The following is a 24,384-nucleotide window of genomic DNA, read 5'->3' as shown; positions in this document are numbered from 1 at the left end:
TAGTCAGGGTTTTTTTTTGCAGGTGCAATCTGAATCCAGCATCTATTGGACCCAGCTGCAGAGGAGATATAGCTTGCCTTCCCCCACCCACCTCTTTGAGAGGACAGCTTGCTTCGTGTGCACGTGCTTGATTCTCTCTCGAAGGTCAGCTTCATTAACCCTGGGGTCATGCTTTGTGTAAATATGCACTTATATCTTGATCTACACAGGAAATGTCATTTTCCCTACGTGTCTCCCATCCAAATGTTCCCCAAGGCTGAGCCTGTGTAGCTGGTGAGATGTGCTAAAATGGTGATGCTGTGGCCAGCACAGCTGTCCTGCTCAGGCAGCACATGGTGTCTATGCCCCATAGTTTTGTCCAGCGTGTCCTGTAGAGGTGCCTACACGCTCTCTGAGGTGTAGTCCTGTGTGTTGGCAGGTGCTGTGAGCACTGCCCCACGGTGGGTGCTGCTCTCTGGTGCACAGGTTCCTGTGTGGCCACAGCTGCCACAGCACACAGGCAGCTCTGCAAGGCTGTGCTGGCCTCCCTCCCCAGAGGTGCAGCCTGCACAGCCAGAGCACCCAGCAAGATGCACAGCAACAAGCTGTGCCACAGAAGGGCTCTCCCTTCCCCCTCACTGTTTTCCTCTCTGCCTCACTGCAGGGGTGAATTTCACAATTAAGTTGCCACCTCCTGAACAAGTTTATTGCTTTCTGGTTTCCTCTGGATCTGATCCTCAGGGAGCCTGAGTGCTGAGTAGGCTGCCCCTGAGGCCAGCAGGAATCTAGGATGCTCAGCACTCCATGGGAGCACCCCTTGATGTGTGGCTGTGCGCCTGCACATGCCGCTGGAGCCCGGGGACATGGGAGTGGGGGCTGAGGCAAAGAAGACATTGGAGCACAAGTGACATTATCTCAATATAATTTCTAAAACTCTATTGGTTGAACAGATAAAATACCTCTGATCTATTTTTGTTATGTTTGTTACAAAATATTAGCCATTTGGACTCTTTGCTAGGTGTGACCACACCACTTTTCCCAAAGGAAACTTTTGTTGGTGATATTTACAGCAGGAGACAGGTACAGACAGACAGGTGCTTTCAAAAGCCTATGCACAGGTAACACTTCTGTTGTTAGATTTTAAAAAGACACATTCAGATGGGGTCGTGACTAGTGTTGAAGAGCTGGGTGACTTCAAAGCTGCTGTCCCAGGCATGGTGGTGAACGAGAGGACAAGAACAGCTCTAGCTCACAAAACACTGCCGGCAGTCCCTGGAGCCTACACTACCACAGTGAGGCAGCTGGTGGGGTGGGAGACAGGGAGTGGCTTGCTCAGCAACTTGCATTTCAAAGCAGAGACTCTGCCAAGCAGCAGCATCCTTGGTTTAGGGCTCAGATTGGTTTTGGAATCCTCAGAAACATGTACACATAGTTGTAGGCTGAGCCTTCTGAAACATGCATCAAGACTCAAACCCCTTACAGCCTGAAGGCCCTCAAATGTTCCAAACCTGGTGGTACCATTCAGTGTGAGTATTGATGAAATTCAGGCTGTGGACCATACCCACGCCTTTCATCTACAGGAAGGAGAGAAAATATAAACAGTGGGATGCTTTGAAAGCCTTGTGAAAGCACTAAGTGTTGCTAACCCAGCAGCCAAGACTGTGGCATTAAAAATTACTACAGAAGCAGAAAAACACTGCATTAAACCCAAATTGTTTGCAAGGCTGAATTCTCAATTATCCTGTCACATTTTTGCACATTGGTGCAAATAGGTTAAGTTCACTGGGAATGCATCAGCATGAGGAAGCATCAAGATAGAGCCTGATGTAACACAGCTCAGTCTCTCCTAGATAGAGCCTGATGTAACACAGCTCAGTTTCTCCTACTGTTCAGCAAAGCCACCTCCTCGTTTGGCCACTGACTGCCCAACACTTACTGCAGAACACTTCTCACTAGCTTTCTGGTTTCTCTCTCTCCCCTGACTCATTTTTAACATAGAAGGGGCATGAACTTGGCAGCAAAAAGACACTGGTTCATTTGGATTGAGCTAATCTCTGCAGCAGCTCCCTGCCTGACTCCTCCACCTGAAAGATTGTGCTAGGTTCATTATCAGAATCACTGCTGTCAAGAGCTGGTGATTTTCCTTTGGGCTGGTCCCTCCAGGTGGGCTGTGGTACACATTTTGTCCTTCATTAGCTTGTCACTGAGATGCTCCTTCTAGCCTGCACCCTGACAGTCTGTGTGCACGGGTGTCTGTTCACTGCTGTACAGCTAAGCTGAGTCTGTGTCTCGCTGGCATGTGGGAGGACTGTGGGAGCAGGCAATACAATAGATCAGACGAGGTGCAGATATGTTTTAAAGTGCTTGTTATCCTTTGAGACCAGCCTTCCAAGAAAAAAAAAAATCTGTATTTTGAAGTGAAGTCTGAAGGACTTGGCTCCACAGTGGAATTTTGACCAACCTGTTCCATGACAACCTGGAACAGAGTAGTTTTGTGCCTCTAAACCTAAAGAAGATGTGGTAGCCAGCAGGCTAGGAGACAGCAAGGGTTATCTACATTTGCTTCTCTGTCCAAAGCTCAAGGCCAGCAGCAGCCTTTGCAAGATCAGGGAAACAGAACCAGCTTGTCCTGAGAGAATACTGTGCCTCAGGTACCTCAGCACTTCACTCACTTCTCCCCTTCATCCAGCATGGAGAAGGGAATCTCAAGGCAGTTGTTTCATTATTTCCTCTTTAGATTCTTGTAGCTCTCCCAATTAATTATCAAAGCAGCAAACATCTTTTGTAGGAACATCATAGGCATTGTTATAAATATTTTATCTAAAAAAATTATTTCCTCAAGTATCTTAAGGTTTTTTGCTGTTGTCACTTTGTGTTAAATGTCAAGTAAAATCTAATTTATTTATTTTAACACACACACAGAGCTTCATTGGCTCACTCCACTCTGGAAAAACCCTGAACTAGTACTGCCATTCCTCTCAGACAGTGAGATAACTACTGGGAAGGGGGGACAGTGCCAATGCCTCCTGGATACCCATTCCACTGCAGCAGTGAGCAAAAACAACAGCAGCCTCACACTGCATTGACCAGACAATGGCAGATGCCACACATACTTTCTTGGGAAACTATGGGCAGCTCAGATGAGGTTCTGGCTGCTGTGAGGCAGCAAACCCAGACCAGCTGTGCCTTACAGCTGGCTGGGGGATGAGGGGCTGAGCTATGGCCAGGGGTGAGGACCTCTCCCAGCATCCAGTTCCAGATATGGAGCATCCAGACTGCCCTGGAGGTCTGGCTAGGAGTAAGCTTCTCTAGTCTGGAGGGAGACTGGGTTTCTATTCCGGGTTTTCTTACAATCTTTTCTGTCATCTGCTTCTGCAGTCTTCCCTGAGGCTGTGCTTGTGGACTCCCCTTGCTATCACAAATAAGAGTGGCAGCCTGATACCCAGGCAAGCAAACAAGTCAGACCTCTTGGCACAGCTGGGTCCATGGATCAGGCTCAGACACAGAGGGACCTGGAAGTGAGCAGGCTCCTGCCCTGGAGGGCTGACCAAGTGCAGGAGACCAGTCACTCCAGCCCCTTTGTGTTTCCCTAATTCCGGCTGGGCTTCTGCCCAGGACACACATGTGAACTCTCTCCCCGAACATTCCAGCACAGCCACCAAGCATCCAGGGAGCACTGAGGGGAGCTGAGCCTGGCCTCGACGTGGCTTTTTGTCACTGACAATGGCCCCAGAGATGAGCACACTGGCACAGTCTCGAAGGAAATTACTGTGTGGCTTTGACCCCACAAGGTAAAAAAAAGTTTTCTGCTTCTGTCTTCACTGTCCCTCTTTTCCTGACATTTTGCACATCCCCACCACTGGCAACAACTCCTGCCATTCCTCACCCTACATCATCAGCACCCAGTACTCATGTCTCAGCCTTGCATGGGAAGGAAGAACATTTCTGTCTTTCCTTCATAAAATAAAATAAAAATAAAGGCCCTAAAAGGCATTTTTTCCTATTTTAGAATCCTAAAGTTGATCTTCTTAAATCTCGAAGGGAGATAGAATGAGACCAAAGCCTTTAAGTTAATTAATACCTTCCCCTCCCTACTGCACAGAGATTTTTTTTTTCTAAAAATACATCTACAGCCCATTTTTAATGCTGTCTTCCTTCACATCAATGTCCCTAATAAAGCAGAGGAGCTGAGCTGTCATGTCTATCTCAGGATCTGCCCCTCCTCTCACTTTAAAGCTGAGATAGAGAGGAAGAGATAAGAGGCCTTGGAGCCCTGTATCTGGGCAGCTTTCTTGCTGAAGAAGGGCTGATGGAGGCAAGAATATAGCCAGGCAAGATGGGACCTCACATGAGTGGTCTCCAAAAAGTCCCTTTCCTCTAACACAGGTGGAAGAGCCCAAGTGAGTGGAACACTTCACCCCAGAAGGTGAATGTAACACTCAGCTTTGCTTTCAGAGTACAAAAATGCAGGTGGGCAGGAAACAAAATCAGCCAGAAGAAGGAAAGCAGAAGTGGGTCTGTTTTAGAGAAGACAGTCTTGTGTGTGTGTGTGTGTGTGTGTGTGTGTGTGTGTGTGTGTGTGTGTGTGTCTGTATGTGTGTGTGAGAGCATGTTGAGGTGGGAGGGCACCTCTTGGTGCCGTCTCTTTGGAAAAGTACACATCCACTCATCCACTCCAGGAAGATCCCTGGACTGAACCCCTCCCTTCTGCTCCCTCAGAACTGCTTGGTGTTTCCTTAGTAAGCATGCTCATACATATGCTACCATACAGGTGTATTTACATGTGGTGAGGTCTGCTAGGTCTCAGCAGAGGTCTCTGGTACAATGCTCCAACATAACAACAGAAAAAGTTTTGGTGTTCAGTGAGGCCATCTTTGTGTTGTACTGCAGCTCAGGACTGTCCCCCCTCCTCCTCTCAAGTTCTCTTCCACTCGTGCGCTCCATTTGGAACCGGCTGCTGCAAGGAGATAATACTTGGAGAGGGATGAGGAGGAAGCGTGGCAAGTGGTGCAAGTTCTCACTCCAGCTTAGCAGGTGGCAGCGATGGTGGCAGGGAGAACTCCACCCCCAGGAGTGCCCCAGGGTTGGTCCTTGGCATGGGTGAGTCCATTTCTCTCCGAGACTGGCGAAGTACCAGGGTGGGTACAAACCTGTGGCCAGGTAAATGCAAGGCAGGAAAGGAAGTCGAGGAGTAGGAAATGGAAGACAACGGTGCCTAGAAAGCAGCAGGTCATCAAGGCTCTGAGAACAGGGCAGCAAAGTGCTACATGGGGACAGCACGAGCACAGAGGCCAGTGGGGCTGGCAGGGTGTCAAGGTATGTGAGCATGTAGGTTGGCAGTTTCTATAGATGGCTCCTCACAAACAGCATCATCTTGAGGGGAGACAGGGTAAGAGTTAGGTCGGTTGGCTTTTTTTTTTGTTGTTTTCTTCTCATTTTACTAAAAAATAAATCACAAACTAGATCTCTGTAGGCAGAAAGGGTCCCTGGGAGGCAGTGGGGAAGGGAAGTGGGGAAGTCTGTGCTGTTTGGTGCTGGTGGTGTGGCTACACGAGGCTGCGTGAGCCACTGGAATACCTGCGCCTCTGAAGCAGCGAGCTGGGGGGACAATACTGGTGGGGATGGTTGTAGGGAGGGGGTGGAGGTGGCAGGGGAGGTTGATTGACCAACTTCACGGGGGTCCCAGGGAGCCCACTGCCCACAGCGCGCCAGGGGGTGGAGGTGCAGGAGTCAGAGGTGACATAGCGTGTCAGAGTCTGGTTGAGGGCCGGCTCCATCCGAGCGAGGCACGGCTTGTCCAAGACAATGACTTTGACAATCTGCTGGCACTGTACAAGTGTCCCTGCTGAGGCAGGGTGTGAGGGCACCAGTGCTGTCTCCAGCCGCTCCCGTGGCATGTTAAGACGCATGCTGGGCTGCATTCCACTCTCGGGCCCCAGGGCGGAGTTGTGCTGGTACGTTTGAAGCCTGTTGTGAATTGACACCTAGTTTAGAAACAGCCAAAGAAGCATTAAATGTTACAAGACTTTTCCCATCTGCTGCTACTGGCTGCCCTGAACCCCATCACCAGATGACCTCACATGCATTCAGCCCTCCCTCCATCAAAAAACCAGAATAGGTACAACCCTGGCTGCACAGTCCCCCTCAACAGCCCCATTGTCCCCATCTAGCCTAAGTGTCCCTGTCCTTTCCATCGTGCCAAAGGCAGCAGAGCCTGCGTTCCCAGATGCAGCGCAACTTTGATTATCCAAACAGCACAGGGAACACAAATCGACTCCAGGAGTGGAGGTGTCCGTGAATTCTCATGGTAATGAACAGACCTCGAGGTCACACCTTTGTCCCCAGCAGCAAAAAGGAGAGGGGGACCAGACCACAAGGTTTCAGATAATCGAGGCTGTACATTTCAGCAAAATGACAGCAGCTGAATCTGAGATAGAGAGCGACAGAGAAACTCAAGCCTTTCCCAGCTCTCTGCCTTTCAAAGTAGGAAGGTACACCACATGACTGGCTAATCTGTTTACAAAGGGAAAGAAAAAAACAGAAACCTGACACAGTCCAGCAAAAGGCAGCTCCCTCTGATCCACTTGATGGTTTGTCAGTGAAAGGAAATGATTTTTTTAAAAAAAGAAAAAAGAAACAAAAAATGTCCATCTAGCTCATACAATGATAAAAGAAATTCATGATGAAATGGCAGCAGATTAGATAATCTCAGAGAAATGGAAATGCTCCTCTGCTGGCAGAATAATACTTGGTCAGCTGAAAGCAGGTAGGGAAGCAGGAGGTTGTCAGGGTTTCCACATTGAGATGCTGATAATGGAACCAAATAAGGGAGCTCACTGAGACCAGGCTGAAAAGGAGGAGCTGGCCTGGACTGGAGGTCCCTAGCAGGGCAAGTGCAGCAGGGAAATAATGCTTCCCAAATGATGGATGAAGTTATAGTTCCTCCTGGCAAGGAGGCTGATGGAGACCGCAAACCAGAGCTAAGTTGCTGGCTCAAAACAAAATGTCAGTCAAGTGACAAGCCCTGGGCAGGAAACAAGTGCTTGCAGGTTGGCACTTCCAGCCAGGCAGGGGCACAGATGGGACAGTGGGGCTGCCCTGAGGCTCTGGCAGAATCAGCAGCAGCACCAGCAATTGGGAAGGAGAAGCTGTGAAGTGACCAAGCTTCCCACCACGCTGGAACAAGGATGAGCTGTCTGTCCCTATCCAGGCATGGAGGTTGCTCAGACTCACTGCACAGCAGGACACAATACTGTGTCAATATTTATTCAGGTGGTGGAACATCCTACAGGAAAATCTGGCATGAAATGCCAATGACATTAGGATACATGGAAGCCATTCTACACAGGGAGACACTTCTCCCAACAGGAATAGGAAACTGGCTGGCAGAGGCACCTTTCTCAGGAATGGGGTATCTGCAGGGAAATAGGGTGCTCTCCAGGGAAAAGAAGCAGCACCTACTCCCCACAGAGAAGCTGAATTCTTCAAGTAAATATATATTGACAAGAGGGGAAAGAACTACCCTGGAAAAGGGCAGGTTCAGGACAATGGAGATATTCCAGACAGAGAGAGAGTAGGAAGTAGTTGATAAGATTTTCAGTGTGAAGATTGCATTTTCCTGTTTCCTCACAGGCAAGGGGAGTATGGGTGTCTGTGAAGAAACAGGCAACCCACTGGATGCTAGACATTCCTGCAAAGATAGATGTACACAGGGCAGCCAAGCTCCCTAACTAGGAAGGTGAAGCTCTAAGGAAGGTCTGGTATACAAAGGCCATGCTTTATCCCCTTCAGGGGGATGGAGAGACAGAGCTGCAGAGATTGTGCAGGAAAGCTGGGGAATTTGCATGTGATGCTGCATGGAGTTAGCATGTCAGGGAAGTCTTTAGTGGGGCTCTCAGTCTCCCCAGAAGCAGTGGGGTGGTTTAGTCCACAGCGTTTGGGAGCTTGGTCCATGAAGGATGTTACAGTTATAAAAACGGATTGAAAATGCTTTGAAGTTTAGTTTGGATTTGAAAGTTGTATTACCCGTCCTAGCAGTAACTTTTAATTGTATCTCTGGAAATTGGTAAAATTGTCAGTCTGGCTGGGGAGGCATTGATTAAAACCTGAGAAAAGAAACAACAGAGAATGTGAGAAGAGCTGAAGTGAGAGAGAATTACTTACCTCAGCTGCTCTGCACTCTACTTACCTCCACTGTGCTGTCCGAGACCTTCTCCCCCAAATCCTTCTTGCCTTTGAAATAAAACAAAAGATCTCACTCATGAGGTCTGCCCCTCTAGTCAAGAGCTGGCCCTCACACTGTGGACTGGAGAGTTAAAGAGAGGTGCAAGGGCAATCCAGACCCTCTTGCAACCTGTCAGCTGCTAGTGGGGTAGGTTTTACCTGTTCAGGGAAGAAAATTGGGCCAGGTTCTTCAGAAGTTAGCCATGCTCTACCAGTAAACACCTCTTTACCAGGTGTTAGAGCTATAGATTGGGTAATGAGACTTCAAGGGTTTTTCTAGAGTGTTTGAAGAATGTATATGCTCTCATATTTCCACTATTTGGCTAAGGCTAAAGGATCCAAACTGAACACTTCTTTTTGCAGTTATTCTCACAGGAATCAGTGAGAACACATTTGCAAAGGCAGCACTTCTTGACCAAGAGAAGTTAGGTACTGGGTACCCTCTTACCTGTTGGAGAGCCTTGCTTAGACTGCAGTTCCATCTGGGCTCCATTGGTCCTTAAGGAGAGAGTCTTTGTCCCTTGCTGTTTCTCCAGTTCCCCTGCAAAGCAGACATATGGAAATAAACAAGGAGAGGGATAGAAGGAAAGTCACCAGCATACCGAAGGAGCAAAATGGGAAGGAGAAAAATGGGAGCAAAATTCAAGGAGAATTAATGCAAGGGAATCACAAGTGAGGGATTTCAAGAGAAGGGAGAGAGGAACAGCCAAGAAAAAACAGCAACTGGAGATGATTTGACATGTAGAGAAACTTATGTATGCCCATAGAACCTTCTACATATGACCTACATTTATACAGGATTGGCTAGTGCTGCACAGATGGGGACCACTGAAGCTGAGCTACTTTGGCTCATTAGTTTGTACATGGAAAGGGTATCAAAGGCTGCATGGACATCTTGTCTGTATAAGGCTACGGAGAGACAGACTGCTTGCCCTCAGAACAGCTCTGTTAAAGGTACAAGATCTATCCCAGCTATTTAAAGATCATATTTGCATAGTCAAAGGAGTATGGGACAGAGAAGAATCTTCTGGGTGTGACAGTATGAGCTTCCCTATTCCAGGCCACTGTATCACATTCCCTGTTTCATGAGCATCATAAGTAGTTAAGTCTTTGCATTTCTTCTGCCGGCCAGTGATCACAGAACCTGACTGCTTTTTCATCCTATCAGTGAACCCAGGAACAATCCTGTGCAGACTTGTGCTGCTCATCCTCTTTGCCCCTGTTCCTGAAGAACTCTTCCTTTACCCTTTCTCCCTTGTAGATGCAGTGGGATGGCATTGGAGTGTGAATTGTAGGAGAGATCCTTACATTCAATTCGTATCTGTTCCAGTTCTGTCACTTCTGCTATTGACTCTTTCAGGTCCTCCACAAACTTCTGCATTTCCTCAGCACCCAGAGCACAGAAGTGTAGTACCTGTTTCTTCTCTGAGCCTGAAACTGGAGTCACCAGTGTAATCCCATGAGGGTAATCTGAAAGAAGATGTGTCAACAAAATAAAGAGGCGTTATGCATTCTTGATGGAGTAGTAGGTTGTTCTGGTAGGTCTGAAGGACAGACAGTTTTCAGCATGAGTCCAATGGAATTTCACACCCAGAGTTTGTCACACTGTCAGTAGTGGGAACCCGCAACACTGCAGCCCTCCAAGAGAACAGGACTAAGGTGTAGCAGCAAGGCAAGTGTCACCACCACCACAGTACTGCCAAAACCTGAGAACTCTAGCTGCTAGTTACTCTTAGTGCAGCACTGGCCCTGGGAACCTGAGCACAGGCTCTTTATTACAATGAATGTAAAGCCTTTCTCAATCTGTGGAAGAGTAAACAGTGTTTATGAGGCCAATGACCCTTTTTCTCCTGTGGGAGATGCAGCAGGAGAGGTTGTCTTCTGGGGTCAAAGCCATTGCATCCACAGTGGCAGGACTTGTCCCCAATCTCTCCTTTCATCTGCAGAGAACACAGGAGGTGTGTTGGCATAGCATGGCTGGGGAGCTCACTGCACTGTGCAGAGAGAATGGGAAAGGGAAAGATATTTGTTTGTAGGTCTCTGCTTAGTACTCCCCACAGGCGAAACACACAGGAATGTAAATGAAAGGCCATGCCCAGAGAGTGAAAATATAACAGCAAAGGCCTTATGTTTTAAAGATCAGGTTTGTGTGCAAGAAGGTGATGGCTGGAGATCCAGCCAACAGAATCAGGAGAGCACAAGAGTGCAGAGGAACTTGCCATGCTTTTGACTGGACTTCCTCTCCCAGCACAGTCATGCTACCCCTGAAAGCTGATTCCAGCTCTGATTGTGCCTCCTGGAGATGCTCAGGTAAGAATGGCCCTTCAGTTCACACAGGGATGTAGGAGCCTCTGCATGCTGCAGAGTAGGGTGTTGGGAGAGTGATTCACAATGCCAGTGGAGTAGAGGAAGGATGGAAAAAACTTAGTATAGCCACAGTGCTGCTACATTTTGCCTTCCTTGCAGCATGTTCTCCATGTGCTCACAAAGCCCCAGGGGCATCAGCCACGCTTGCCTGGGACTGCTGTGCTGCCCCTGTGCCTGTGCCAGCAGGAAGCCTGCCTGTTTCTGGAACTCCTCCACAGCACAACCTGCCCCAGTCATGACACAGCATGGCTCTGTTCCCAGACCATCAAGGTCCGACTGACTAGGGCTGACCTCCTGCCATGCTTTGGTGGGTGCTGTTCCAAGGGTTCTGCCTTTGCCTTGGGAAGCACAACACGGCACTGTGCAGGGAGGTGGCAGCAGCACCTGAGCCTCTGTCAGCATCAAAGGCAGCAGTGGGGCTTGTGACTTTGGGCATGAGGGGAGAGGGGCTAAATCTGGCAGCAGCAGTTCTGTCAGCAAGATTCTGCACCTACAGTTGGCTTCTGGGAGCTCAGTAGGAAGTATATGGGGATTGATTCCCCAGTCTTCACCATGGTGTTGTTCCTACCACCATGACAAGGCAGATCCTTCAATGAGGCCCTTCTGCAGATGCCCAGACCTAGGAGAGGTAACAGGAGCTTCTTCTCATCACAGTGTACATAAAGAGTGCTCTCCTTGGCACCAAACCTCAGTTTTCTCTCCTCCGCTTTTAACTCTGACAGAATCTCTCTCCTACTGCAAATTCACACAGCCCCCTTCTCCCTTCTCCTTTTCCCTGCCAAACCCCTCCAGGAAACCCAGGAGCAGTGGACTTACACTCATTCTCAAAGAGATGGAACTGCATCCCTAGCAGGCCAACTGACTTGCAAAATGTGTATGTTGAGGAGCTTTTCTTCTTCGGGCAAAGCTTGAGGATCTGTTGGAGGGAGAGAAGCATCATTGGTGCTGGGGAACATTGAGGCAAGAACAATGCAAACTGCTCAAAGCAAAAAAGCTTTCTGCAAGCTCTGTTAAGTGTACATTGGAGCAATGTTTGGTGAATGACTGGCTCTTTGCTGGGGAGCTGCCTGGAATGCTGCACTTGTAACAACACTTCTGGAATCCTGTAGGCATCACCCTGGGACCACTCAGCTCTCTCCCAGAGCCACTGGCATTTGATTACCACATTTCTGACTTTGAAAGGGTAATTCTCTTCACCAAAGAACAGATCAGAAGGCAAAGGGAAGCCTGTCATAAATTCCTTAGAGCTGGGAACATGAGTATATGAGAACACTGTGCTGTCCTTGTATCTCAGCACTAGTTCTTATGGATCTGGTTTATCCCATAGAGTAGAGGGACACCAAGGAGCAGATCTTCTCCTCAGGTTCACAACTGTGCAAATGGCTGCAGAGGGATAGGTGGGTAAAGCTCTCTTATCCTCTCCTTCTACAAAAGGGTTTGGGTTTAGTCTTGCATCTGCTACAACCACAGTTTCACTTCGCCATTTAATTCAGCAAACTTCCATTTTGTTTGGCATCCTTCCAGTCTCAGTGTAACTCTGCTCTCCTGTACCTGCTTAATTCCATTGCTGGGGCAGGACACTTTCAAAAATACACTACACATTTGGAGGTCTAGTAAGTACTATCCAGTCTGCTACAGCCTTTTCCATGTTAGAAGGCAGTGATTTTAAAGTGTCTGGCAGGAAAGATTTAAAGTGCATGAAAGGGCTCTGTCTACTATAGTACAAACAGACAAAGAAATGAACCTCCCTTTCATGCCTCAAAGGCATGAGAGAGAGCAGTGACATTGCTTGGATGGCTGTGGGATGTGACAGTTTGTTTTTTCAAGGGTTTACTGCAGTTTTAGACTTAGTAGGTTTTTAACAGTGAAGGGTCCAGAGCTGTGTCTTACAATGTTCATGAACTGGGAGCTGTCCTTAGAACAGGGGGAAAATGGATGTTGTGGGCTGAAAGCAGGGCAAGCACACTCACCACCAGTAGGTCATTGAAGAGGAAAACCTCCCGTTGGTGAGCTGCCTGCTTCTGCACTTTGTTCACATCAGTCACTTCGTACAGGCGGCTGCAGCACACCAGCCGGCGGTGGGGCACCGACAGCACCTGCAGAGAGCACACAAGGGCATGCAGGGGCTGAAGGAGGGGCCACTGTGGGTCTGCCCCACCCTCAGGCTGCACAACCCTGCCCAGTCACACAATTCCACCCACTCTGCCCAGACAGATCACCTCCTCACCACCACTCCTTGCCATCAATTTTCCTGCTGGTGCAGTAACAGACAAAACCTTTGTGATCTGGGTAAATCAGGCAGGCTAAACGTAGCCTTCTTGCTCACACATCCCACCTCTGGGTCACAGCTCGTCCTCTCTCACCCCACTGGACATCTGCAGGTTTCCTGGGCTTTGAGAAATCATTCTGCTTTATTTTGGATAAGCAGTATAGTATGTTTTTGCACTACAGACTGGTTACTGCCGAAGAAGCTGTTTGTGCATTTGGGGATCTCTTAACCCCAGCAATTTTTAGGGAACTCATTAGAGACAGATGGATAAAATTGGTTTTTTGCCACTTTGCCTTTCACTTCCTACACCCTTAAAAGACCTGAAAGTTGGAAACGCTGCAGAGCTGTCAGTTGAGCACTGGCAGGCAGGACCTGCAGTAAAATTCATGGACAAACAACTACTGCACTAGATACTGTAAACTCTGGCCAAGGATATCCCTCAAAATTAGGAAGGAATGAGATAGCAGGAAATAAAGAGTTTGGAGAAAAAGGAGTCAATCTGTAGAGACAAGCAAAGAAAGTATTACATAAGAGAAGAAAGGCATAGAGGAAAAACACGGAAAAGAGGGCAGGGAGGGAAGTGGGGGACAGAGGGGCTGAGTGGGTGCCAGCAGGGTTATGGGTGCTCACCGTTTTCATTCCAACTATGGACTTCTCCACTTTGGTGACATAAGTTACATGGTCCTCATTAGATTTTAGCTCTTTCTGCTGGATCCTTTCATAGATCCCCACTACCAGATCCCGAGGGATGTCAGCACCATCGTCCACCCCTGCCAAACACAGAAAATGTAGGGCAGGCCCGTCAGAGAAAAAAGGAAAGGGAAAAACCAGTGGTGCCTGGCAGGTCCTTATTGCCTCTGCACTGTGCTGTGCTGGGAAGGCTGAAGGGGAATAGCAATTTTAGGTTGTCTCCTCTGTTTCTCTAATGCATCACATGCACCAGCAGGAGAGACTGACGGCTCTAAGGCCAATGCAGTTGATTTCATTATTCCATTGCTCTGCATGGTGGCTCCTTTCCATGTGTTCCCTAAGGTTTTATAGCCACAATTTCACATTCATATATCTTGGGCTGCTCAGCAGCAACCCCTGCATTGATTTTGTATCACCAGAAGTGCAAGATGTGGAGAAGGCCTATGATGGGATTCAGCAGCTCTTCCTGCCAATGCAAGCATCAGCTCTCCTTGTCTGCTTGGTGACCTCCACCATTTTCCTTTTGTGTTGTCTCCTAGGAATAATACTTCCATGCTATTTTGTTTGTGGCATCTCTGCCTTGACCCTGCCCCTTTCCTTTTTTACATCTCCTTAGATAATTCTCCAGATTTTGCTGACTGACCTTCAGAGCCTGGCAGAAAAGGTTTTCTTCACCTTTCCCTGAGCCAAACACTGCAAACCAAGCTGCCAGTCCTTCCTCCAAAATTAATTCCTCCAGTCATTTTATATTGATTTTCTCTGCATTCTTTCCAGCTCCCTGGTCTGAGATATGCTGTCCTGAGTGATACTGGTGAGGAACTCCTGAGAAATGGAAAGGCATTGAGATGTCCTGGCTCCCTTATCTACATCCTTGCAAATGTATCCCAAATAACATTTCAAACACAGGCTGCTGAAGCTGCTGGCCTGGGCATTGGCTTGTAGATGAGTCTGGATTGAACTGTCCCTCCTTGTCTGTGATGGGGGTGACATTCACTTGCTCTAATGAGTTATGGTGTGTTGCATGCTGGAGTTGAGTGACCTTCATGCTGATTTAATTTATTGTGGTGTGAACAGACAGATTTTAAGGCAACACTAAATGTATGTTAACATTTAAAATCCCCTTCTTTTGTTAGTGCTATCAATTGTAATACAAAAGGGGATGATGGCAAGTAGCAGCCCCATACAGTATCTGTGGAATTAACTTGAAAGAGGGCCTCAGTGTCACATTATACCAGTCTGAAGCAGGTGACAAACTGTGAAAGGTGTGGGAGGCTGAGATGACACCTTCTGAACAGCCAGCAGGACAAAGAAATAAGTCAAAGAAACACAGAAAAGTAAAAAATCTTCAGAAAAGACAGGAATTTATGCTGGAAAAACTTTGAGGGAGCTTTATCTGAATTGCAGATATGCAGGAAGAGAAACTTGGGAAATGGCTGACCTGGGATGACCTAGGAGTGAATATGGCTGGGAAATGAGACAATAATTTGTCTAGACATGATGTCAAAAAGGCCAAACAATACTAAGCTGCATTAGTAGATCTGAAAATAAGAACAAGGCATTAGCTCTATATATGAGTATATTGTGACCACATCTGAAAAAATGCTTTTAGCAACCTATTACCAGGATAGAAAGGACCAACCTTGAAAAGAGAAGAAAATTGATTTGGGGAACTGATGTATCAGAAATTACAAAGAGGTAATGTATGCATGAACTCTGTCATGCCTACAGTTACTATAAGTAATTGCAAGAAATTAAGAGGGGGGAGATTTAGCCTGAAAAAAAGGAAAATGTGTTCGTAGCAGCAAGTAGGAGTTGTTTAGCACAACCCAGCAGGGTCTAAGAAGGATGGAGCTGAACAATAGGAAAATATAATACAATGGACTTTTTCCAAGCAATGAGATATCTTAAAAGATGAATCCATCTCTCAAAGGAAAATGGCTGGTTTCTGAGAAGGCTGGACAGCTTTCTGCAGAAAACAAAGCTAATTAGAATTTCCCTTCCCCAGCACCCTGGAAGGCATCTCAAAGGGCCTTCCATGTCAGGCTCACAGGCAAGCAGCAGAAGACCTGGAGAAAGGTAGTTCCACAAGGATTTTCCTGCCTTCATCTGGGCAGAATTTAGAAAACAAGAGGGCAAAAAAAAGAAAACCAAACATCAAGGCAGGACCCTCACCTCTCAGATTGCGAATGAAGTCCTCTAGCATCATCTTCCTGTCAGGCTTGATGTTGGGGCTGTACATGTCCGTGTTGAGGAGGATGATTGCAAAGGCCAAGATGAAGATGGTGTCCGGGTTGTGAAACTGCTGGACCACGTCTGGGTTACACATGCAGTACCTCTGGCTGCAGCAGGAGGGATGCACACACTTAGCATGGAACATGGGAGCCCTCTGCTCCAGCTTGGCAATGGCTTTATCACAGGCAGATCACATTCCTCTTTCACTCCACCTCTCACACATAAGAGAAGGAACCCACTGCTGTCTGAAAGCAAATTTCCCCACCAGTGGCTGAAACTTTAGCATTCTTGTCCTCAGGAACCATAAAAGCAAGTGTGACTGGAGAGGACCACTCAGAGTGTGTCAACCCATAAGTGTAATGCAGGAGGGGTCTGCTCCAGCCTGCCTTGCTAAGCACAGAGCACTCCTCTGGATGCACCAGGGGAGAATCCAGCAGCCCTGCAAGCCCTTCTTGGTGACTCCTGTGAGTCATCCTTGAACAGGGGATTCCTTGCTGGCAGCCACATCAGGACTGGCCTCCCTCTGGCCCCTGGCACCCTTCATGGCACTGAACACCTGACAAAGCCACAGCTGTGGCACAGCAGTGGCACAGAGGACTCCATCCTTCAGGAGCCCCTCCATGATCCTCATCTTTGCAAGGCAACTCCGTGGACATTCTCTCCATGACTGCTGCTGTTTGCCTTGGGTCTGTTGTGTTCCCTGCTTCCCCTGGTTGCACCAGTGGGGCTGCAGGGCTCCTTCTCTTACCTGAAAGCCTCGATGAGCCGCTCCACCTTCTGCGCTTCCCCCTGCACGCGGATGTGGGCCTGGAATTTCCGCAGGGCTTCATCCAGCTCCATGCCTGAGAAGTCCATCTCATCCACCACACAGCTGTGAGATGGGGAGACAGCCTTCATCAGAACATCCTCCCATGGGTGACACCAGGCAGGCTCCTCCACTATGGTAAATCCCATCACTATGGCTTCCTGGATCCTTCTTACCATGGACAGCGATTTCACTCAAATGATTCCTGCCTTCTACAGCTGGTGAGCAATTCTTGTGTTTTACTATATGTTCATATAATTATGTGTGTGCATGTGTACACCATGATATATACATATCACACCACAGACAGCATATACATTCACATATACATTCACAGAGAAAATATGTGTATATGTATGTATTGATACTTACCTGTATCTATATAGATATTTAGACATCTATATTGACATAGATATTTAGACACCTGTATCAATATCAGTAAGACCAGAATCAGCTCAGAGAAAATAGGAAATGGAAGCTGTTGTACAGAAAAAACATGCAACATTACCTGCTCATCTGGTGTCACTTTGCATTTCAATGTGGTTCACTGCTCACTGGAAATTCATGGCCAGTTTAGATATCCCAAGAAGGGGCTGACACCTCTCTTATTTCCCACTAAAGCATTCTCATCTGATAAAGGCCCTGCTGTTAGTCTCCAAAACCTACCACTACAGTTCTTGCTCTCTGTATTAGTCAAATAATCTGCTTATTCTTACTGCATGATATTTCAGTCACTTGTAATGACAACACCTTTCCCATGTGGCTTCAGCACATTCTGTTAGCATATTCCTACCTTTTGTGCTCAGGTCATTACTGCAAGCATTAATCAAAAGACTAGACTTAGAAATTATGTCCCTTAGGCCCAACTTCCCATTTCAGCAGAGTATGTAGGCACTAATGTCTGTATCAGCCAATTCACTCCCCTGTTTATAATTCCTCTGCTAATTTCTCTCTCTACCACTCTCAGCAAAAAGTTTCTCATGTCCAAAGCTTTGTACCCTGTCTAAAAAAGAGTTATTCTAAGAAAGACAGATATTGAATTAATCTGCTTTCCACTGACTTTGATATGCAAAATTTACCTTCCTGGTTGTCATTATTCTTTCCCAGAAATAAATTCTCTAAACTGAAATTCTATCTGAGAGATGAAGAAAATCACAGGTGCTAAAATTCCATTTTCTTTAAACCTTCCTTAAATACAAAGTTACTAATTTGCTAATGGGACCACCTTGAAATTAGAAGTGCATTAAAAATTATTAGCCCATTAACCCTTTTATTTAATTCTTTGTATTATGTTTGGATTGCTTTGTCATGTGGTAAAATAAACTGATCCCAAATTTAAAGTTATTAACGAGGAAATTTTCCCCAAGACAGGTTGTGTGGGATTTTTGAGGAGTGGTACAGGGAAATAAGAGAGGGAGGAGATTCTCTCTCTTCTGGATCCTTCTGTTTCCTACGATTATCTGGAAAGTTTGCCAAAGAAATATCTACTAATAAAGGGATGTGCTGTTACTAGTTTCTTCTTCCTTTCTGAGATAAACAGGGGGTGTGTCTGTTGGTCATTTCTAAGTGCTGCAGTTTGCTGCGGGTTTTTGGGAAGTGGTTTGTGAACTAAGCTGTTGAGTGCCATGAACAGCCTTGCTAGAATAAAAATCTGTTGCCTCAAATGGCTGAAGGACAGAGTTCAAATGCTCAGAGACATTTCTGCATTCCTCCACTGCCTTATTGATTCAGGAGTAATCATCATTTAACTGGGGTGACACCCGCAGAATAATGTACCAAGAGTTCTGACTGAGCATAAAGTGTTTTGTATCTTCTGAGACTGGGCTTGTTACAACCTCAGCTAGAAATTCTGAGCTCTTTCTCTGCACAAATCGAAATTCAGAAAAAAACAGGGAACAAGGGAAGAGAAGCAAAGAGACTGTTCTCACAGGAAATCTTCCATGAAATAATTTTTTTATCTCTCCAAAAGGTGGACTGCAGAAACACTTGGCAGTAAGAAAAACTTCCCCCACTTTCCTCTTTCCTTTGTTATTTTTCATTTTTCTCATACATATACTCAGTGCCTTGGGTTAACATCAAGGCATCCTGCTTCTTGGAATTTATCTTTGATAGTAAGAGCAGTTTTCTCCTTGTTAGTCGTTATTGTATTCACAGCTGCGACCACCTCTGCACTTGGGCTTTTGTTATTATTTTTCAATCCTTTCCAGTGAGCAGTGTTTCTCAGCACTGACCCCAGTGATTTTGCTGCTGTTGTCTGCTTGCAGGCATGTGAACACTGAGTCCTTGCACACCCCAGGGACACCCACTAAGGTCACCCTAGTAACCCCAATCCACCAGCATTGAATCATTTATCTTTTGCTTACTCCTTCCTTCTTTGATCAGTCTTTCCCCCTCTACACAGGCTGCCCTAACACATCCCCCTCTTTGTGTACAAATCTCAAGTAATCAAGTCAATGTCCTTAATACGGAAAGCATTGAGCCCTCATTAGGACAAGGCAGCTGTTTTCTTTTCAAGCTCTTTTCAAGCTCAAACAGGCATTGCTATATGAGTTATGCTTGGATTCTCCTTTGAGGGTTTTTCTCCTAGACTGACTGATGCAGGTTTACTTTGTAAATTCTAACTCCTGGGAGTCTCTTCTCAGCCCAAAGAACAGTGTCCCTGTCCTGCTTACTTTAAAAATTGACCAGGTAGGAAGGACAGGTTAGGGAGAATGGTTGATTCAAACAAAGTCAGTGCTTGGATTTGATTTATCTGACAAATCCTGTGTTGAAGGTCTGAAGAACAGCTCCTAGAGGAGCCATCAGGTACCAAACTGCTATTTCTGCTGCTAGACAGGCAGAAAGAAAGGTGGATCAGGCTTGTCTGATGCTTTTTGTGTGCAAATATGACGCAGCAAAGTCCATTCAAAGAGGCAAACTGCCTTGTGCTTTGGGTCTGCCATGTTCCTGCTCCTCTTCTAGACAGCTGGAAGTTTTGCAGCCTTCCCTGACTTCAGATTTGTGCACAGACTAGCATTAACTTTCCAAATGCACTCTGCTAACTATGTCAGACATCCCCTGAAATGCAGCACAACTTTTCTTTGTGAAACCAGAGTAAGGAGGTCTTTTCTTTCCAAACCTGAGAAGCTGACAAAGGATATGAGAGTGAGTGGCTCTCTGCATCCAAGGAATAAACCACAACTTACATGCACAAGCCAAAGTCAGTGCTGAGTTCATTTTTCCACAAACAGCTGGACACCTGTGAGATGCCTGTTCCAGGATTGCTGGGAGACTTGGGGGATGATGCTACAGTAAACACCTTATAAAATCTCATAGTTCAACTCCTTCCTGCCCATGAACTTGCAACAACCCACATGAACTGAGCTCGCAGTGCATCCAGAGATTCATTTAGCCCACTCTCTGCAAGGATATGACTTTGGATCATGTTGTTGAAGTGAGCAGGAAAAGTGCTGGCTCCCAGCCTCATAAACAAGGTGGTGGAGGTTGAGGACTCTCGTGCCACCTGTGTACATGAGGAGCTTCATCTGCTCTGATGCACTACACAACAACAAGCAGAGAATTCTATACCAGGTTCCAGGACCAAAGAGATGGCTCCTAGTTGGATTATTATGCTTAGCTATTGTCTCTGTTGTACCCTCCTAGGCTACAGGGAAATATCCCCCCAAAACTGGGTGGACATAATGACAGAAGATCTGTGAGGGTTTAGCATGGCAAAAAAAGCCTATGGCAAGAAGACAGGAAGCAGCTGTATCATGTGGGGCTGGGATCTGCTCACCCAAGTGTAATGACCTATTTTCCAGCTTTTCCGCTCAGGTGACAATGCAGCAGGAGCTGGGATGCAACTAAAAGCCTCTGTAATGAACCTGCAGCCTCAGAGACTCAGGGAGGGAGGAAGGGGTGAGGCAGCCAGGTGGAAAGTTTAAAATCACAAGGCACAAAGATATTAATGGAAACCATGCCTTTTCTTGGCCTCCCTAACTCTAAAAGCTTTCTGAGAGTGAATCAGGATTTGGGTGAATTGTAGAAGAGCTCAGCTCCCAGGAAGGAGATTGCTCTGCATGTAGGAACTGAACAGAAAGCAAAGTTAGCAGGACTCCCTGATTCCATGTACCAGTGGGCATAGGTGTGTGTCCCAGTCCTGCCCTCCACACCCTCCTGGGAAGGACAGCCTCTACAATGGAGACAGCACCAGTCTTCCCTTTCTGGAGAATGCTACAGGACATCTATTGCCTGTTTTTCCCTGAGTCTGTCATGCCTTCTGACTCTCCCTTGGCTGTTGGTAGCTCACATGGTTACTTATTTGGGAATCTACTCCTTCCTGAGCTTCTCTGGGGACAGGTCAGACTTGAGCTGCACCTTCAGCCTGTACAGGCCTGGCAGGAGAAGGCTGTTCTTACTTACATTTGGGGTGTGCTACAGCCCTGCTTGCAGCAGGATGTCAGAACTGCCTGACAAGTTCTTTCCTCTGTCCTGTTTCCATCACAGCCTTATCTGTTGCTCCTGCTCAAACCCTCCTGTGATATGAGTCCCTTACTGGTCCTCTGTAGCATCCTCAGTGAGGAGAAAGAAGGCTAGTTTGTGCTAACCTGACATGCTGTCTGTCCAGAAGGAACCTAACACTTCTTTGAGAGACAGCCCCTTTGCTGGGCTCCCAGCTCTGCACTTACTGAGAGCAGCTTTTTTCTCCCTGATTTTCATGACAGAAAGAGAAGACAACAAACATAAGGTTGACAGACAGAAGACCTGCTCACCCCCAGGGAGAATGCAAACAGCAACTTCCACTCTTAACACCAACCAGACCCCAACTCAGCACAATGTCTCCTCTGCTGGAATCTCTGCTCATTTCTCCTCTGACAGCAACTGCACCAGGACAGCCACATCTGCACTTCCAAGTCCCATGAGCTGAACTCAAACCATCCAGTAGCAGCACACATGACTCCATTCATGAAATCACCCACATTATCTTGTTCATGAATGAACTATAAATGGAAGCAATTCTTAAGTCAGGAACAGGTGGAGGGGAAGAACGGACTAAAGTGAAGGAAGGAGAAGAAAAGCAACAAATAATCACAGAATGAAAAAAGGATGAAAGAATGATGATTTGTCTCATATTAAAGCTATGTGTTAATGCCTTGGGCCTGACTTTTTCAAAGCAACAGAATTATTTTTCTGCAGCACTTGACAAATAGATTTGATTTAAACTGCTCAGTACCACATAGATCCTTTAATTGGTCAGGCTACCTCTCTCCAGCTGTATTCCCTGAATGGTGGTCACTGAAACCCTGGGGCAGGTCCCCAGGAACACCCTCTTACTGACTGCAGGACAGCCAGTGGAAGGAGATTCTTGGCTCTTACTGTGGGATGCTAATCACAGTGAATGGTTGTTCTGTGGGATGCTTAAAATAGGTTACAAGTGGGATTTATGCCCTGTAACACAAAATGCCTAAAAGCTGCACGTCCAGCCTAAACTAGCACACTGAGAAAAACAACACTCTTGAGGGCCCCATGTCTCTCCATTGACAAAAGGAATTCCTAAATTTGTAGAAGACACTAAACTTGGTGGTGGCCAACAGCAGGTGAGATAAATCCTAGTTTTAAAGACTGACATCTTTTCTAAACAAGAAAATTACAAACTGCATCTTCCTAAAGAGACAGACCCGAGTGGTTCAGCATTATCAATGCATGTGTGTCAATTATAGTCAGAAACCGTAGAAAATCTCCTGCTCTCTCTGCTGTTCCTCTGACTAGCCTGTAAAACTACTTGTGAATCATCCAGACACCTTTTTTGAGTTCCAAGAAAGTCAGTTAAAGGTTGAAATATAAGAGCAGGAAGATGGAAGGGAGATTATAATTTCAGGGCATTTAGGTACTGGGCACAAAGATGTGGGAAGATAAAATAGCAGACCAAAGTGCTCAATCCTCATAAAATGCTTACCTCACCTAAACCCCTGCCCTTTTACATAAAAGGCTTTACAACCAGCATAGCACTTCTCTGGAGTTTTACATTTACTAGGTGGGGAGTGCCAAATGCTGCTCTGCACTCCTGAGCTCTGCTGTTTGACAGAACAGGCAGAGGTTAGGTTGGCTTCTCTGTCAGCCAGCACAGCTTCAATACCTGCAGAAGTCAAAGGAACTCTGCAGAGCACAGACTTACGGCTGGACATTACAGCTGAGTCTGGAGCTTGTAACCTGGGCAGCTCTGCCCTGCCTCCAAATGCACAAGGGAGGCTGACACTTTTGCAGATGTTTTAAAAGCTGTCCTGTTATTTATTCATGCAGCTGTGTTAATTCTGCCTGGCTGCAGTAGGAACGTTGCTTACAATACACAATTGCAACATAAGTTTTCACATCGAGCGAGAGCTAAACTAACACAGCAAGTGGCATCAATAATTGAAATTGCTTTGGGGAGGTAGAGGAGGCTCCAGGGTCAGGTTTGGGATGTGAAAGAGCACAGATATCTCTGCCTGCATACAGGCTTGCTCACTGCAGGTGGTCAGAGCTTGTCCAAGCACTACTGCCTGCTCATGGTCACCCTGCCTGAGCATTTGACCTCAGCAGGACCATGTGCCAGTTCTTCTTCTGCATATTTGGGCCACAAAATTACTGTGGTATTGGGCAAATTGTGCAAAAGCTACTGTATGAGCCCTCCTGTCTGCCACATGTCTCCAGGGAATACCATGTATCTTAACATTGCTAAGTGTGGGTGGATGTGGGGACAGCAAGACAGCCCTTGCAGAGTCTATTCTCCAACCTGTGTCAGTGTTCCTGAGCTAGTTTGATGGGAATTGGATGGGGGATGAGAACCAAACAAGGTCTTAGATGGTTCTAAAATGCCAAAAGGTCTTTGATCTGCCTCTTGTTCCCATAGAAACAGCTCATAAGTTGTGACCATCCCTTGAGATACAGTACACTGGAAATGCCAGCACACTACACTACACTGACAGCCCTCTGCTTCCTGCAGCATGGACAGGAAAAATACCCAGGATTATAATTCTGGGCCATGATTTCTCCTTTCAATGCCTTGTTTCCATGCGTGGCATGCTGCTGGGTGTGCAGCCATTGCCCATCCAGCTCTCATGAGCAGCTGATGAAAAATTTGCTTGCAAAACCCACCAACCATGCTCCATGCACCAAGCATACCCCAATACCAGCACAGGAAGAAAGTACCTTCAAATGGCACAGCTACAAACAGTTGAACGTGCATGTTTTTTCCTTCCTGTTTTAGAACATTCTGCATATATTTTAAGTCTACTTTTATCTTTGCCTTTAAGGAAGAAGAATCAGCCATTTATTGTGAAGAGGGGATGGCAGCACAGATTGTTAGTGCAAGCATTTCATCTCTAGCCTGGAGAGATCAGACTCAGGTTTGAACCCTGAACTCAGACCCAGTTGTTTAGTGCATGTTCAGATACACACAGTCCCTGCCCAAGATGTATCCATGTACACAGAGCCTCAATATCTCAGTCCCCATCTTTGAGCCTTGTTTTCTACAGATGTTAATAGGATGGGCAAAGTCACTCTTTCACTGAACATCTGGAGTGTCACCATGAGAGGGGCAGCGGAAACTTTGACTAATGAGCATGATGTAGTAGGACCACCTGCTCCAATGGCCCCCATGCAGAAACAGCACCCCCAACACTGCAGCTCCTGAGCACTGAGGCTGACACCAGGATTTGCAATAGAGACTGTTTCCAGTTTGCAGACACTGAGTCTGTAGTCCCATGTGAGGCAGAAGAACATGGTCATTTGCAGGGATGATGCCAAATTTAGGATTAAAAGGAAGTGTCAGCCTACTGTTGTTGCAATATTTCCCTGTGTG

At 46.7% G+C, this 24,384-nt stretch overlaps 1 protein-coding gene across 5 annotated transcripts in view; it reads right to left on the bottom strand.

Moving 5' to 3' along the window:
• Positions 1–884: 884 nt before the first annotated feature.
• The window catches only part of IQSEC3 (IQ motif and Sec7 domain ArfGEF 3), a 98,014-nt gene continuing 74,514 nt past the window's right edge, over positions 885–24,384 (bottom strand). For 2 of the 5 annotated variants that reach the window (XM_033057024.2, XM_033057026.2), the window contains 9 exons: positions 16,509–16,631; positions 15,701–15,867; positions 13,469–13,608; positions 12,540–12,665; positions 11,386–11,485; positions 9,511–9,672; positions 8,651–8,743; positions 8,168–8,211; positions 885–5,963 (listed from right to left, as the gene is read on the bottom strand). In XM_033057024.2, coding sequence (XP_032912915.1) covers positions 5,526–5,963; positions 8,168–8,211; positions 8,651–8,743; positions 9,511–9,672; positions 11,386–11,485; positions 12,540–12,665; positions 13,469–13,608; positions 15,701–15,867; positions 16,509–16,631 — 1,393 coding nt within the window. In that variant the 3' untranslated portion in view covers positions 885–5,525. Of the gene's footprint in view, positions 5,964–8,004; positions 8,085–8,167; positions 8,212–8,650; positions 8,744–9,510; positions 9,673–11,385; positions 11,486–12,539; positions 12,666–13,468; positions 13,609–15,700; positions 15,868–16,508; positions 16,632–24,384 lie in introns of all 5 variants that reach the window. The other 3 variants (XM_033057028.1, XM_033057027.1, XM_033057029.2) reach the window with 3 other exon arrangements.

This window comes from Catharus ustulatus, chromosome 4 (assembly GCF_009819885.2).
Source record: "Catharus ustulatus isolate bCatUst1 chromosome 4, bCatUst1.pri.v2, whole genome shotgun sequence".
Lineage (NCBI taxonomy): Eukaryota > Metazoa > Chordata > Aves > Passeriformes > Turdidae > Catharus > Catharus ustulatus.
The sequence above is the reverse complement of the archived record's forward strand: the minus strand, read 5'-3'. Positions and strand labels throughout refer to the sequence as shown.